General features: G+C 39.1%; 1 protein-coding gene across 2 annotated transcripts in view; it reads left to right on the top strand.

Annotated features, from left to right (window-relative positions):
• Positions 1 to 16,909, top strand: part of DNAJC13 (DnaJ heat shock protein family (Hsp40) member C13) — a 55,957-nt gene that overhangs the window by 34,151 nt on the left and 4,897 nt on the right. For both annotated transcript variants that reach the window (XM_009086175.4, XM_050971567.1), the window contains 22 exons: positions 219 to 420; positions 1,077 to 1,192; positions 2,029 to 2,107; positions 2,672 to 2,807; positions 3,889 to 4,073; positions 5,518 to 5,592; positions 5,797 to 5,916; positions 7,183 to 7,362; positions 7,706 to 7,873; positions 8,500 to 8,613; positions 8,950 to 9,066; positions 9,611 to 9,788; positions 10,865 to 10,956; positions 11,313 to 11,412; positions 12,300 to 12,374; positions 12,538 to 12,650; positions 13,076 to 13,245; positions 13,611 to 13,653; positions 14,593 to 14,766; positions 15,727 to 15,906; positions 16,177 to 16,317; positions 16,750 to 16,893. In XM_009086175.4, the coding sequence (XP_009084423.1) occupies positions 219 to 420; positions 1,077 to 1,192; positions 2,029 to 2,107; positions 2,672 to 2,807; positions 3,889 to 4,073; positions 5,518 to 5,592; positions 5,797 to 5,916; positions 7,183 to 7,362; positions 7,706 to 7,873; positions 8,500 to 8,613; positions 8,950 to 9,066; positions 9,611 to 9,788; positions 10,865 to 10,956; positions 11,313 to 11,412; positions 12,300 to 12,374; positions 12,538 to 12,650; positions 13,076 to 13,245; positions 13,611 to 13,653; positions 14,593 to 14,766; positions 15,727 to 15,906; positions 16,177 to 16,317; positions 16,750 to 16,893 (2,902 nt within the window). The remainder of the gene's footprint in view (positions 1 to 218; positions 421 to 1,076; positions 1,193 to 2,028; positions 2,108 to 2,671; positions 2,808 to 3,888; positions 4,074 to 5,517; positions 5,593 to 5,796; positions 5,917 to 7,182; positions 7,363 to 7,705; positions 7,874 to 8,499; positions 8,614 to 8,949; positions 9,067 to 9,610; positions 9,789 to 10,864; positions 10,957 to 11,312; positions 11,413 to 12,299; positions 12,375 to 12,537; positions 12,651 to 13,075; positions 13,246 to 13,610; positions 13,654 to 14,592; positions 14,767 to 15,726; positions 15,907 to 16,176; positions 16,318 to 16,749; positions 16,894 to 16,909) is intronic.

Consider the following 16,909-nt stretch of genomic DNA (forward strand, 5'->3'; position numbering starts at 1 on the left):
AGAGGTGTTGAGAAAAGGAAAATATCACTTTCAATTGATTTTAATACACTAATTTTCATGGTGTTTAAATAGCTCTCTAATAGAATAGGACAGAGTCCTATTATGAATCCCTGCTGAAATGTGGGAAACTTCTCAGGAAAACCTTTTCAGAGGAAATAATTGAACATGAGGATTAAGGATTGCTGGGCAAGTGTTAAACTAAACTTTGTCACTTTTAGGCGTCTAATGATCGAGAAGATTGCTGCTCATCTTGCTGACTTCACTCCTCGTCTTCAAAGCAATACAAGAGCCCTCTACCAATACTGTCCCATCCCTGTTATCAACTATCCCCAACTGGAAAATGAGCTGTTCTGTAACATTTATTACCTCAAGCATCTTTGTGATACACTCAGATTTCCAGACTGGCCAATTAAAGATCCAGTAAGTAAAAAGTATTTTAGGATTCATTTAGTTCTTGATCTTTCAGTCCTAAAAGTTACTGAAAATGCCTACAATATTAACAAAATCAAGTGCTAGGTTTGTTGCAAGTAACTCCTTATTGTGAATTTAGGTCCACTAATAGATACATTAAACCCTACTTTATCTTGAAGTAACATAGTGTTCTTTCCACATAGCAATCTTATAAGTGTATCCTTCTTGTGGTGACTGCTTGAATAGCAAAATCAAGCATCCAAGCAACTTCAGGGAATGTTTCAGTGAATCTTCTTTCGGGGACAGGGAGAGGGAATGGAAATCATGACTTTGGGGTTCTTATTTGTCCGCACTGCCAAAGAAACCAAGCTAATATGTCAGTACATTAACTGAAGAGATTGTTTTGATACAAGTCTATGGACTAGATATGTCTAAGCAGCTTTATTTATTCATGCAGCTTTTCAGTTGTTATAGTATCATGATTTGAGCTGTGTTGTATTTAAGTGATTCTCCATCTTCTAATTTGACTCTTACATAGTGATTTAATCTCAAGGTGCTTTTATCTTGAATAAAATACAGGATCCATTAGTAAAACAACATTTTATTAAAAAGTATGTATACTGGTGTCAGCATAAATGAAGCACTAACAAATTGTAATTCTTGAGGTTAAACTGTTGAAAGATACCCTTGAAGCTTGGAAGAAGGAGGTGGAGAAGAAGCCACCTACCATGTCAATAGATGATGCCTATGAAGTTCTTAACCTACCCAGAGGACAAGGCCAGTAAGTTGTCTTCAGGATTTAAAGTTGTATAAATACTTTATATAAACTCCATGCACTGAACAGACTGAAGTTTCTTATCTCAGTACTTGGAATGAATTAGTGGTACCAGCTCAGTCACGTGTAGCAGTTCCTTCTTTCACAGTGAAGGATTGCTTTGCTAAAAAGAAACAGAGCTTAGAAGTACAATTCCAATGTTTGAGAAAACAATTGTTGAAGTGTTTAGATAAGCTGAAAATAGGGAAAAGAATGCTCTGAGCTTTGCTCTTTTAAAGGACAAGCTTTAACCATAGTGAGCAAAGAATATACAGAAAAAAGCTCCTTTGAACATATTCAAGTTCTGCTAATCATCCTTCTCCCTCCCCCATGTTGCCTTTTTCTTGATGATTATAACTTTAGAGTTTTTTGCATCCTGTCTTGCCACTGGTTTCTGACTTCAGGTCTCTTGAAGTGAACCAATAGCAGTTTGTTTATCCTTGAAGAACAGTGCACTTACTGCAAATGGTGAAATATTAACTTTCAACACTTGTAGCTCATTTAGATATTTAATTTAACATATTGAGGGACTTTGAGCACATTGAAAGTATTAAAATGCTTTCCATCTTTAAAATGTGTAAATACTTTCCATCTTTCCATCTTTCTTCCTATTGTGACCGCACAATTACCCCCCAGTGAGTGTAAGATGATGAAGCAGAGTTTTAAAAAGGAAATAGGAGAGCTTTGTAGTTTTCATTCAATTGCACTTAGTACTGTTTTCAGAACCCCAGGCTTGTTTTGCTGTGGTTGTTTTAGGTTTTTTTTGTTATTAAGTGTAATTGGTGGAATTTGTTTTATTGCAGGAATGATGAAAGTAAGATCAGGAAAGCTTATTTCAGGCTGGCTCAAAAATACCACCCAGACAAGAATCCAGAAGGCAGGGTATGTACAGCGCAAATTTATGGTGTTAATAAAATAGGAACATATTCAGCTCTTACATATATTAAGAATTTTGAAATGCACAGTTAAATTGTCTTTCTTCCTTTTAAAAGGTATGCTCTAGGTGAATGATAAAATACAGATAAATATTACAGATTAATAATGTAACTAATAACATTCAAGGATTTAAGATTTCTACAGTAAACTGGTGAGTTATCTTGTTTAGAGTTATAGTGGTCCCGCTAGGACACAGGATCTCTAAACAAGCTATTTGTTCCCTTTCAGAGACTGGGCAAAGGATGCAGTCATTCTCACAATCCAGCTGTACTTACTGCTTTTGTCACAGTTTGCTTGACTTAAAGTCTGTTGCCTAGGGCAGAGTTCAGGAGACAAAAGAAAACTAATCTATCAACCAGTGTTTGCAGTATTTCCTGAAGTGCAGTGAGGCAGCAAAGCTAGTGCTGTTGCTAGTAACCTGAAATGCTTTATTTTACTTGCACTTAAACTGTGCTCCAGTAATTTAGAGCACTCTTAACAACTCTAATGGCTATTTCTCCTTATTGGCAGGATATGTTTGAAAAAGTTAATAAAGCATATGAGTTTCTGTGCACAAAGTCTGCCAAGGTGATAGATGGGCCAGATCCAGAAAACATAATTTTGATCTTGAAAACTCAAAGCATCCTCTTCAACAGGCATAAGGAAGGTAAGCGTGGTGCCTCATGTTCATTTATTTAGTGGTCATTTCAGTCAGCTTTAATCTCCTCTCTTCTTTAGTCTGTGCTCTGTTGATCTGGTTTCTGACTTGCCACAGCACTATGTAGCTATGGTATAGGGCTTCAAATTAGGACTTTTTCTTCTATGGAATGAACTAATCTGCAGTAAAACTTAATTCATAACAGCATAAATAGCTCTTTGAAGTGCTCTGCTCCAATACTAATCAGTTTGAATCCTCCTCTGTACAGAGAATTCTGTCTATGCAGAAAAATCCTTGCTAGTACTCAGTCACCTAGATGTTGCTATACATGAGATTACATCATCTGGCTATTAACAATGAGCCATTCTTGCACGAATTCTGAGCAGTGTTAGGTTGTGTTGCAGCACGCTTGCCCAAGGACTCTATCTCATTGCTCAATTGGGAAGGAGGGATAGCTAGAGCACCCTAACACTTGGCTCCAGCTACAGTCCCAGGCTGGGAGCTGCTGCCATGTCTAAGTCTTGCAGAGCCAACAGTGTTTTCTTGTTTAAGTGTTACATTGCGATCATAGTCCTGTCAGTTACGTGGAGCTAGGGACAGCATTGGTATAGACTTAATGTGTTGGCCTGCAGTCGGCTCCATATGAAAAATGAAATTATGCTTTAGCACCGCTGAATTCTACAGAAATGAAAAATGCAATTTACAACTTCAAATTGTTGTGTCAAACTGGACAAGGTCCTTATAGGCTTGTTGTTAGTCAGTCCTGGCCCAAGACAGAGACCAAGCTATACTTGAGTTTCTCTGGAGAGAGAGAAGACTTTGAGCTTGGGGGCTTACTGAGCTGGAGATAAGCCTTTTTGATCTTAAACGAGTTCTTCTGGTGAAGCTCTGTTAGCTTCTAGCATGAACAGTTGTATGTGATATGGAGTTCGATTGTGTGGACTGCTCAGTCTTGTTCCAGATTCCCTGGGTGTTTGCCTTCATTTCCTAGTCCTTGTATATCTGATATATCTTCCACCAATAATTTTGTGGTGGTTTAAATTGCTTAAACTGTGTATATATATAAACTTGGACGTTTTTCCTCTTTCAGATTTGAAACCTTACAAGTATGCAGGCTATCCTATGCTGATTAAGACCATTACCATTGAAACATCAGATGACCTTCTGTTTTCCAAAGAATCTCCACTGTTGCCTGCTGCTACAGAACTTGCTTTTCATACTGTCAGTTGTTCAGCATTAAATGCAGAAGAACTGAGAAGAGAAAGTGGAATTGAGGTATATGTAAAGAAAAGTGATGAAATGCATGCTTTTAGTCTAACTTTTCCATAACTAGAAATCTTAGATCCTCAATGCCTGGGAAATCAGATATAATTGAGAATGATTTTTGGTCCTGAGTCACCTGTTATTCTTAACATCTCAGGTATTCTGGATACAGTAGGAGAAACATCTTGCAGAGTATACCATTTTCTGGACCTAGGCTTGTTTATTGAACTGTGGATAAACAAGCTACATATGCAGTTTCTCTAGTCCTTTACAGAACTGCTGCTTTTTTATGTGAAAGAATAGATAAATATGAACAAGTCACTTGATCAGAAGGCCTTTTCATTGCACATATTACAATATTAGAACCATATAGGTTGGCAAAGATGCTGAAGATCATTGAGTCCAACTGTTAATCCCAACACTGACAAGTCTCAAATTATATCCTCATGCCTTTTTAATTACCTTCAGGGATGGCAACTCAGCCACTTCCCTTGGCAGCCTGTTCCAGTGCTTGACCACCTTTTCAGTGAAGAAATTTCTTCTAATATCCAATCTAAACATTCCCTGGCAAAACATGAGGCCGTTTCTCCTTGTCCTGTCTTCTGTTTCTTGGGAAAAGAGACCAATCCCCACCTTGCTGCAGCTTCCTTTCAGGTGCTTGTAGAGAGTGATAAGGTCTCTCCTTAGCCTTCTTTTCCCAAGGCTAAACATCCCCTACTGCCTCAGCTCCTCCTTATCAGGTTTGTACTTCAGAACCTTCCCCAGTTCTGTTGCCCTTCTCTGGACATGCTTTAGCATCTTGATCTCTTTCTGGTAGAGAGAGGCCCAAAAATGAGCACAGCATTCACGGTGCAGCCTCACCAGTGCTGAGTACAGGAGACAATCACTGTGCTGGTCCTGCTGGCCACATTGTTGGTGATCCAGACCAGGATGCCATTGGCAGCCACTGACCATGAGCTGGGCACACCCTGGCTCATGGTCAGTGGCTGTTGAGCAGCACCCCCAGGTCCTTTTCTGCCAGGCAGCTTTCCAGCCACTCTGCCCCCAGCCGGTGGTACTGTATGGGGTTCTTGTGACCCAAGTGCCAGACCCAGCACTTCACCCTGTTGAGCCTCACGCAGCTGGCCTTGGTCTGTTGGTCCAGCCTATCCAGATCCCTCTGTAGAGCCTTCCTGCCCTCCAGGAGATCTACACTCCCACACAACTTGAGTGCAGTGTGCACACTGGCTGAGATATTAGCTCACATGTAAAAAGACTGTCAGCTCTTAAAGCATCAAAGGCTATTACTTGTAATTGCAAGGAATTTTGCACTACAAACCACTTAAGCAAGCAGCAGGTTTTTGTCAAATGTTTCCTTTCAGCCATTAAAAATTACTTTACCAGCTAATGTTTTGATTTTGCTGGCTTTTACCTCTTTTTGTTGTGACTGAATTTGTGCATCATCCAATCCTCACAGGTATTGCAAGAAGCATTTAATCGTTGTGTAGCAGTCTTGACTCGATCTAGCAAGCCAGATGATATGTCTGTACAGGTGAGTTTAAAGCAGCAGCTTTGAATGAGTGTATGGTCTTCTCAGAAGACTGCATTGTGTATGTATATGTGTAATATGATAATAAAACAAGTGTGTGTGTGTATAGATAATTAAAAATTTTATTTTGTATTGTACATGTAAAAATACAATTGTAAATATGTATTTTTCCTCCTCTTGGAACCAATAAAATATTGTGTTTTGTAGGTATGTGGATACATTAGTAAGTGTTATAGTGTTGCAGCTCAGTTTGAGGAATGCAGAGAGAAGATTACAGAAATGCCTAACATAATTAAGGACCTCTGTAGACTACTGTATTATGGCAAGGTAAGTGCTCCTTTCCTTTATCCAAATGGGTGTTTAACTGTTAAATGTTTAGGGGAATATTCTGGGTTTTAGGCAGATAAGGCAGTCATAGAATCATAGAATGGTTTGTGTTGGAAGAGACATTAAGTTCATCTAATTCCAAGCCCCCTGCCATGGGCAGGGACACCTTTCACTGGACCAAGTTGCCTAGACCTGCATCCAGCCTGGCCTTGAACACTGCTAGGGATGGGGCATCCACAGTTTCTCTGGGCAATCTGTTCCAGTGCCTCACCACCTTCACAGTAAAGAATACTTCCTAATACCTGGTCTAAACGTACTTTCTCTGTTTGAAGCCTTTTCCCCTTGTCATGTCACCCCATACAGTTGTAGATAGTCCCTCTCCTTCTTTTGTGCAGGCTCCCTTCAGGTACTTGAGGGCCCAATTAGGTCACCTTCAAGCCTTCGCTTTTCTAGGCTGAACAAACCCAATCCTCTCAGCCTTTTCTCATAGTGGCAGTGCCTGGTCAAACCTTTCTGTAAATCCCAGCAAATCATGAGATTCAGAACTCAACTGCCTTGTTTCAATACTTTTATTTGAATCCATTTAAACTGTAGATTTAAACTGCAGCCTCTCTAAAGATTCAGCTACTTTTGCCTTTTAACTGGCATATCAGGCAGCTTGGCTTACTGTACTGAATCAGCAGATAAAAGTACTACAACTAGGCCTTGCATAAGCAGATAGACTCTAAAGTCAGCATAAACTCTGGGAACAGTATTTAAGAAATTTTCTCGCCATTTAGCTCTTTTGAACTTGTCTCATGTTATAAAAATGATTAATTTTGTCTGAATTAAGAAAGGAAAGCTTGTCTTTAACTTTTCATGTGGGATGTGTGAAAACATGAGACTAAAACCAGATTCTAGTAATTGACTGTATATGCTTGTGTGTTCTTTAGTCTCTGCAGGACACATGTATTGCCATAAAAAACTCATCTCGCAATCTCTGCCACAGTTTTGAATTGCTTTTCCAGCAGTTCATCAATGCTTCTTTCTAATCATATGAAATAACTATTCAAGTATTCTTCCCTTTGAAAGATGCTGAGTAATTGGCCATGTTGTTAGTTACCAATACTGCAGCTGCAGAAATCATGTCTGTTTCAGTTTTGTCTCTGGGCTGCTTAGATAGTACAGCAGAATTAGCAAGTTTTGGCTTTTAAATCTTTGGTACAGAAACCAGTTGGCATTGTTTGGTTACAGGCATTAAGGCAAACTTCCTTTTTCTCCCCCCAGACCATACCACGAGTAGCTGCTTTAGGAGTAGAGTGTGTTAGCTCCTTTGCCTTAGATTACTGGCTACAAACCCATTTGTTCCAAGCTGGAGTTCTGTGGTACTTACTGGGTTACCTCTTCAACTATGACTATACATTGGAGGAGAGCGGGATTCAGAAAAGTGAAGATTCAAACCACCAGGTAATATTGCTGAGGTGCTGTCAACAATCAGTGGCTATTGCTTGCCATCTTTTACTAAGAGACAAAGTGTATTCAAATATTTGTTAGAATGATTGAATAGCATGAAGAGTAACATCAACAGAGAGTTTTGGAAGGGAATTTTTGTATAGTGATGAATACTCTTTGAGGGGTTTTTTTTGTTGTTTTGTTTTTTAAAGTATTCAACTGTTAGAGATGCCAAAGCCCACAATTTCTAATGGACTTCATGCCAGACACTTTTAATTTATATCAAACAGTATAAAAGTAAATTTTTGCTATCAAAAGAAAGCTCTAGGTTTTCTCAATCTGTGTCCATATTTTTCAGGAGGTAGCAAATAGCCTTGCTAAGCTCAGTCTCCTGGCCCTGAGTCGCCTTGGAGGGTATCTTTCTGATGAACAAGCTACTCCTGAAAACCCAGCGATTAGGAAAAGCTTGGCTGGAATGTTGACACCCTACATTGCAAGAAAACTTGCTGTGGTCAGTCCTACTGAGGTAAGCATCCGTTGGCCAAAACTTTCTCTAGTGATTTTTACAAGGAGTAGCTGGTCACTTCTAAAACACTGAACTCTATTAGACCAAATTGATACTGAGAACAGCAGTGTGATTTTTAGTTGCAGTTGAGGTAACTGCAGGGAAAAGAATCTGTCTTTGAGGTTCAGCCTCAAAGACTATGGACAGGAACAGTGCTTTATAAACTAATGTTTGCAAAATAAATATAGGAACAAAAAAGTGGAGTTAATTGTTCAAGGCTTAAGGACATAATGATGATGGACAGCAAAGGTTATACTTAACTCTTTAAAAATGGTGCCAAGGAAGTCATCTGTAAAGAGATACTGCAGGTAGTTGCTGCTCACTGTCAAAAATGGATAGAGAATCTGAAGTAAGTGTGTCTCAGGGCAGAACAAAGAGAAAACTTAAATTTATATTGTACGTTACCACATAACTTGGACGTACTGTTTTTCCTGTATGTTTTTCCAATATGGGAAGTTTCCTGCTTTAAACTTGTTTGTGTAGTTAGTCTAGCTGTTAATGAGATTGCCATGAAACATGCTCATTACCGTGCATAACAATCCAAAACTGTTGTAAATGTGTTACGTTGGGTAAATTCCTTTTCTTAGACTCTGAAGATGCTTAACAGTAACACAGAGAACCCCTACTTGATCTGGAACAATGGGACACGAGCTGAATTACTTGAGTTTTTGGAATCTCAGCAGGAAAGCATGATTAAGAGAGTAAGATACTCTTTACTTTAAATCCCAGTACTATTTTTTTAAAAAACTGTTTTGTGTTTTCCTATATCCTCTTGGGATGCAATTGTATGGTTAATACAAGTATCCATTATTGTCTACCCCAAAGTCACTTTCTTCATTCCGTAGTTTTTAAAAGAAGACAAAAAATCCAAAGATTTTGCTTGTTCATTTTGTGTTATGTTTCAGTCTGAGCTTCTGACTTGCTGAAGCATTGAGTTTTTGGTTCAAGTATTGCCTGTTTCATGATGGGATTATAGCTTTACACTTCCTACAAGATTTTTTTCTGTCTGAGCTTGTGCTACTTATCTCTGCTTAAAGGGTGATTGTGACAAGACCTATGGATCTGACTTTGTCTTCAGTGACCATGCAAAGGAACTTATTGTGGGAGAGGTTTTTGTTAGAGTCTACAATGAGGTCCCTACCTTCCAACTAGAGGTGAGATGTAGCTAAATTTTTTTCTGTTAAAACTAGTGTTTGGAATGCTACTTCTTCCTGTTTATCTGTTAGTGCAAACAAAATGGAGGAAATACAAAATATTATGGAAATTTCCTTCAAGATCTGCATGTTATGAAAAAGCTCTTTACTGGAGCAGAATAAATTAAGAGACCAAGTCTGTCATAAAGATGTGCTCTTCAGATGTCTTAGTGACTTCTCTCTACAAGCTTGTGATGCAAACACTTCACTTAGGGTTGATTCACTTAGGGTTGATTCACTAATTCCAGGAGGTGCCTGTTGGCTTTACAGTCAGTCTCTGTGTATGGGCAAACACACACCTGTTGGACTAGTGGCAGCTTTTTAAGTGTGTGTTTAGATAGAAATAGGGTTTAATGTGATCCAGATGTTTTAGTGATCGTAGAGAAGATCTGCCTGTCTGGAAGAAAGGAATATGTGAAATGTAGAAGTTATTTGTATGCATTTTCTTCTGCTGTGGGTACTGTTGCACCACACAGCTAAAAATGCTGTCATCTCTGCTTCAAAGTTCCCTAAAGCATTTGCTGCAAGCCTCTTGGATTATGTAGGCTCACAAGCACAGTACCTTCATACGCTCATGGCGATAACTCAGACTGGGAAAGTGGAGTCCAATCAACATGGAGATCGCTTACGGAGAGTTGAAATGGCCCTGGAGGCTCTGAGAAATGTCATAAAACACAACCCAGGTAGGCTTAAATCTGAACTTCCCCACTATACTCTTCTGTGGACAGCCTTAAAAACTCTGAACCTCTGTAGTCTGTATCTTCCAATGAGAAAGAAGCTTTTTTTGCTTGCTGACAAACTTTAACATTGTGGGTAAGCTATATAAGCTTGCTGGTTTTTTCCTCACCTGGAAAACACTGTCAGTAAATGTAGCAAAATTTTGGGTTAAATTCAAGCCTTATCTGTTTTCATTTCTGAATCATTAGGTTTTAAATGTAATTCAATTCTGCTGTTGCTAGTAAGACTTAAACCTCTTGAAAGAAACTTTCTGTAATCCTTCAAAGAATCTTCAACTGTTTTTTAAACTTCCTTGCATCATAAAATCTTCCTTGAACTGAGTACTTTGTACTAGTAAACCTAAATGGCACCTGTGTTAGGGCTATAGAAAAGCAAGAGGAGATGATGCTTTTGAGAGTGGGCAGCAAAGTTTAATGAGCAGACATCAATGTATAGACTGAAAAAGCCTGAGATAAATGATTAGGATGTTTTCCTACTGTATTATATGCTGCTTCTAAAAGCAAATCATGTTACTATTGTGGCATCTAATAATAGCTGGTTAGGATGTTCTCTGTGCTTGCAATTATAAACCTGAAGGCAGCTGCTCCTGCTGGAGACAGCAAGCCTGCTCTGAGCTGGGACATTCTGAAAGGGCAAGTGTATTTGAAGATACTAGGTTTTGATGGTCAATGATAAATAAAAGTACAGAATTTGTTTAGTTGTTTTGTAAGAATGCAAGTAAGTAGGTAGTCCAACTACATCAGTTCCTTTCTTTGGAGTGGGGAGTTACCCTCTTGTTTTTGAAATATTGTTGACCTGAAATTCTGTGGAAGCTAGATTAATAGATTAGCTAGATTAATAGATTAATTCTAACTCTGCAGCAGGTGCCGTCCTATATGAGCTATTAAAATTTCTGTGGCCGACCACATACAGCTGTGTGTAGTCTTTAACACATCTCTGTATAGTGAGATATGGGCATGGGAATTGGCCTTCAGTGAATGCTTTGGCTAGCATGGAGAGTAACTTACTTGGTCTCTTGCAGGTTCTGAGTGTGAATGCATAGGGCACTTTAAGTTGATATTCTCCCTTCTGCGTGTTCATGGAGCTGGTCTGGTGCAGCAATTGGCTCTGGAGGTAAAAAAACTGAACCAACCAAAAAACAAACCAACCCCCACAAACTCCCAACCTCCCTGTCTGGATGCTTTACATAATCACTGTAAGCAAACCTGATTGTGTAGCTGTTAGAGTAGCATCTAAAAATACTAAGATTGGGGTTCCAAGGTGTCAGTTCCTTCCTGGAGGAACATGTGTCATGCCTGTATCTTTGCATCCTTCTTGCCTGAAGAGACAAAACAATTTGGTGGCAGGAATAAATGTTGAAATTAATCAGTCCTGGTGGCCAGTGAATTGGCTGACTTCATACACTGGGTTTTCTGAAAAGGGTCTGAATAGCTGATGTATAATCAAGTGCTATTTCTGATCTTTTGCAGGTAGTGAACATAGTAACAAGTAATCAAGAATGTGTTAACAACATTGCTGAGGCAATGGTCCTTGCCAACTTACTGGCACTCCTGCATTCCTTACCTTCAAGTAGGTACCATAGGATTCTCCATCTTGCAAGGGAAAGGGTTTCCAGCTCAGGAATTTATAAGAATGCAGCTGGCTGAAATTAGCTCTGAGTTTTAGGTTACAATGGTCTTGTTAGCTTTATAGAATAGAGAGCTGGGTTATGAAGAGAAGCTACAGTAAAAACACCTCTTTTTTGGAACTAAGCTTTCCTCAGGCTTCCCAGATGTTGCTGTGCTCCATTCCAGTTGCTCAGCTGTTAATGAGAGCAGTAAAGACAGTACTGCAATACATCCTCAGTGAAGCATGGTGTTTCTATGCCCAGTCCTAATAACATTCTTCAGCTATCAGTTGTTCTCTTCTAGATAAGAAAAGCAGAGCTACCAAACAGGAATCACCATTTTTTAAAAGAAGATGACAAGAAGCAGGAATAGAAATAGTTTTTAAACAGATATTAAATTTAGACCATCTCTGTCATCAAACAGACCGTATGATATGCTGCTAAGTCACTTCTGTCAGCTGACTTACACATTAGTGACTATCATATCCAAAGCTAACAAGGATGGTTTACAAAAATATTGTGTGTGACCAGTTTTTTTCTCTTAAATGTGTGACCTGAAACATAGGAAATGCAGGTATTCTCATTACTTCTGAATTGTGTAGTGTTCCATTGACAAATTATTTCTGGGAATATCGCTAATTAGCATCTAATTAAGAAGTTATGCTGTATTAGAATGTGGGATTGATTTGACATTCCTTAACTAATGTAGTGTAGGCAGAAATCCCTAAGCTTGTGATTGTCAGAAGCTTTATTGCAGTTTTGATACAGTTTTCTGTTGAGATCAGTTATATTTATCTTCCTTTATTCATTCTCTGTGACACAAAGTTCTCAATGCTCTTTGTTTTGACAGGTCGGCAGCTTGTCCTTGAAACGCTGTATGCTCTGACATCTAGCACAAAAATAATTAAAGAGGCTATGGCAAAAGGTACAGTACTACAGTGAAAGCAAATGTTCCCGCAGCAATGGACCTAAAGTGCATAGAGTGGCCCCTCTTCCCTTAAAAATAATCAGTGTGGAATTGGAGATTTTCTACTATTTGTGACCAGAAAAATATACTAAATTGGATGCTCCCTATCTCTTTTTTACAGGTGCTTTAATCTACTTACTAGATATGTTTTGCAACTCAACTCATCCACAGGTCCGAGCCCAAACGGCAGAGCTTTTTGCTAAAATGACTGCAGATAAGCTGGTGGGTCCAAAGGTAAGAATCTTAACAGTTCATGTTGGAACTCTTTCTTGATATTACCTGCATCTCTCTAAAGGTGAGCAAAAGATCCTCTTCTATATCTGAAATACTCATGTAAGGAGCAATCAGGCTTGTTCAAAATAATTTAACTTTTAATCTGTGAGCAGACTTCTAGAAGCTGTTGTATGTACAGTAACTTGTATAAGCAGTTTGGTTTCCATTTGTAATGACTTTACAGTAGAGACCTAGATTTCAGTGTTACTGGCTATTGCTATTTGAAATTATGGCACCATTTTATTTTGTGGTGTAGTAGTCTAGCACTTGGCAATTCTTGCATTGAAGACAGTGGACATTGTGGAGTTTTCGGTTTCTGTCAGGTTGTCCTGTCGGTTAGTTTGTCATATGATAGACTAAGTGTCATTTATGTTCATCCCTTCTAGGTTAGAATCACACTAATGAAATTTTTACCTGGAGTCTTCATGGATGCCATGAGAGACAACCCTGAAGCTGCTGTTCATATCTTTGAGGGAACCCATGAAAATCCAGAATTAATTTGGAATGACAGCTCCAGAGAGAGAGTATCAACAACAGTTCGAGAAATGATGCTTGAGTATGTGGAAACCTTCTGACTCAGTTATCTTTAACTGAGACACTCTCTGGCAGTAAACCAGAGTAGGTGTTGAAGAACTGTGAGACAGAGCTCTGCCTGTAAAAAGTAGAATTCTTGCAAGCCAGACTTCAGTGAAATAAACTCGTTCACTGTTTGTGCACTGTACCAGTAAGTCAGTGGTGCAGCTGCAGTTTGTGCACAGTCCAGGTATTTGCTCACTGCTGTAGGATTGGAGGGATGCAATGGGGGTAGAATGGAGCTTAGAAACTGGAGCCCCTTCACAGTGATGGAGGGAGACTAAGGTGTCAAGTAGAGAAGACAACTGCTTCTTTTACTGCTCATTAAAACTTACTTTCTTTTTAAAGGCACTTTAAACTTCAGAGGGACAACCCTGACAGTAACTGGAAGGTAAAAGTATACTGTTTCTACTTCGGGTGTGTCCAGGGAGGCTGTAAGCCACATGATAATAGATGCTTGTATTGGACTCTAAACAGGCTTTTCTCAAAGTACTAATGGGAGTTCACTGCTGTGCTGTAAACATAACTGAAAACATAACTGGTTTAATGTTGAATTGTTGCTATTGTTGCTGCTTGCAGCTTGAAATGAGACACAGGCAAAACCACTGTCAGCATACTCTGAATATTTTGATAATTTAGGTGATTCTAAAACTTATCAAAAGTCAGCAACAAAGGAGAATATTGAGACATCACTGGCTTGCTGGAAGAAGTCCTGTCACTACACAACCATAGCAAATTTGTTCTTGGTAAATGTGAAGTAACTTTAGTAAGTCACTGGGTCTCAAAAAATGTTCATGTCCTTAAGCCATTCCCTCACATCAGGCCCATCAATGAGGTGTTTCGGTATGTAGTGATACCCAGTATCTGTGAAAAGCTAGACATTACTTCCTTCCAATAGTCCTCTCATTCAACATTAAACCAGTTTCTAAACACATCATAATGTCTATTTTGATCCAGATGAAAACCAGAAATTTCCCTAGAGCGATGGTGAGAAACCTTTCCCTGAAGTGTGCAAGGAAGGAAAGGGCGTTGTATCATCAGCCTTGTGGCTGGTGCTTCTCTTGAAAGTTTGCCACTGTTGCAGTTGTAGGTTCAGTTATTTGTATTCTTTGAAAGAAAAGTTCACTGTAGTGAACTGTAGTGGTACTGCCCGCACTGCTCTGTTCTTTTTATTGTCACTTCTTACCTTATGTTCTTTCAAGAAGAAGAGTTTATTGGCCTTGCCCAGCTCTGTTTCAGAGAATGCAGTTAGTGATCCTGACCACTCAGAGAAACAGTTTTAGGTCTCTCAAATACCCTTGTCAATAACTTCTACTTTACAATTCAACAGCTGCCTGAAGACTTTGCTGTGGTATATGGTGAGGCAGAAGGTGAACTTTCAGTGGGGGGAGTCTTCCTCAGGATTTTTATTGCCCAGCCGGCCTGGGTTTTACGGAAACCAAGAGAATTTCTCATTGCACTGTTGGAAAAGTTTACTGAACTACTGGAGAAAAATAACCCCCATGTAAGATGATTTTTTTCCTGTGCTTTGAATTTGTTTAGCATTCTTAAGTTTTTAGTCTTTTACTTTTTGATTAGCTTAGATGCTCACACTTTATTCCCATCATAAATGGGGTTTTCTGTCTGCTTTCTGACTCTCTGTAAAAGTATATTGATATGTTTAGGCAACTTTTGAACGTGAGTCAAGGTTTTTAAAGTCCCTGAAGCCACAGAATTAGCTTCAATTAAGTCTTAGAGACTTATTTTGTGCTAGAGATGGGGCTTAACAAAAGATGTGTCTTTTAATTATTCCATGACTGACCAACCTTAAAAAATGGCACTTGTTCTACACCACCTACAAATTTTCTGCTCATGAGACTTCTGCTGTCCTTCTGCAACACTGCCTTCCCACTCTGGTATAAATTATGTGACTAAGGCTGCCACCTTAGTTAGTGTAATGAGTACAGCAATTGTGTTACAGTTTAAAAATTAAGTTTTAAACAGTGTTCAGACAGATTCTGTGTTAGACTTGCAGGATGGAAACTAACTAGCATGTTGAATAAAACAGGCACCTTTATTACAAAGATGTGATAGCAGTTTGTAGAGGCATGCAGAATACACAGGGCCTGACAAGTGCTTCTGCACAGACTGCAGAATCCTTTAGGAATTCAGGTGGTCACCTGAACGTCCATGCTATCAGTGCTTCCACCAAGCAACTTAGCCAGATATTGGATTCTCAATTTGCTAGAAATAGTGCTTAGGAATTCCTGTGTGATCTGTCTTTGTGGAACTAGTGAATGTTTGCCACTATTGGAGCTGATAATCATGTTCTTAACTTGTTGTTTTAATAGTTTGAGAGCAAAGTGATAATAAAAGCATTAGGGAAAAAAATCTATAATGCAAAGCAAGTGAGAAATGTTATTATTATGATGATATATAAGGCTTTACTGAGTTACACTTTGTGTTGATTTTCAATTTTTTGCAGGGGGAAACTTTAGAAACCATTACCACAGCAACTGTGTGCCTGTTCAGTGCCCAGCCTCAGCTAGCTGATCAAGTTCCTCCTCTTGGTCATCTTCACAAGATAATCCAGGCTATGAATCACAAGAACAATGCCATTCCTAAAAGTGCCATTCGTGTCATGCACATATTGTCAGACAATGAGGTACTGAATCATTTAAGTGCTTGAGGGGAGAAAAGCCTAGCTGGAGTTATTTGTATTGCTTAGTAGTGTTCCTAAAAGGGCATTATTCTTACTGCAAATACGGTGTAGCAAGTGAGCAGGGACCTATAGCTAGTAATGGAGAACTGGAGATTAAACACTGAGAAATGTATGGTGTTGGCTGACCATACATAATACCATAATAATAACTTCTACTTTATGCCATTAATCTTGGCATAAAGTAGAGTCCTCAGGATGTTTATCTCTCTACAGCTTTGTGTTAGAGCAATGGCATCGCTGGAGACCATTGGCCCTCTCATGAATGGAATGAAAAAGAGATCGGATGTAGTTGGGATAGCCTGTGAAACACTGAATCGAATGTTTCAGAAGGAACAAACTGACTTAGTAGCCCAAGTAAGTAATACATTCTCAGACTGTAAAAATGTGGTATATTTGAACTGTTCAACTTAAATGACATCTGGGAAGCCTCCTGGACACTTAATGTGCTTTTCTTGTTGGAAAAGTTTTTTATCTAAAATGCAGACCTGTTCAAGGATGTTACCTGAGCATTGAAGCTTCATGCACAGGGTAGTATTGTGTCCACTGAGAAAGTGTAGTGGAACACCATCTAATTCAACTGAGTTTACACCTAGATAGAGCAGAATTGCTGGACAGTATCTTTGCTTTCTCTTGTTTGTATTCACACAGCTCAGGAAAAATGGAGTCATCTTGGCATTTGCAGTAATAACTCTTTGCGCTTTTGGTTCACACAAGTGCTAGTGATATAAAAATTCTGTATGGAACTTCCTGTCCGTGTTAAGACAACTCATTTGGTTATGTTTGCAGGCTTTGAAAGCAGATTTGGTCCCTTATCTTCTGAAGCTGCTTGAAGGTGTTGGTCTTGAGAACCTGGAGAGCCCATCTGCAACAAAAGCTCAGATTGTTAAGACTCTGAAATCCATGTCTCGTAGCCTGCAGTATGGGGAACAGGTGAGTACTCATAAGT

The sequence above is a fragment of the Serinus canaria genome, chromosome 2 (genome assembly GCF_022539315.1).
Source record: "Serinus canaria isolate serCan28SL12 chromosome 2, serCan2020, whole genome shotgun sequence".
Taxonomy (NCBI): domain Eukaryota; kingdom Metazoa; phylum Chordata; class Aves; order Passeriformes; family Fringillidae; genus Serinus; species Serinus canaria.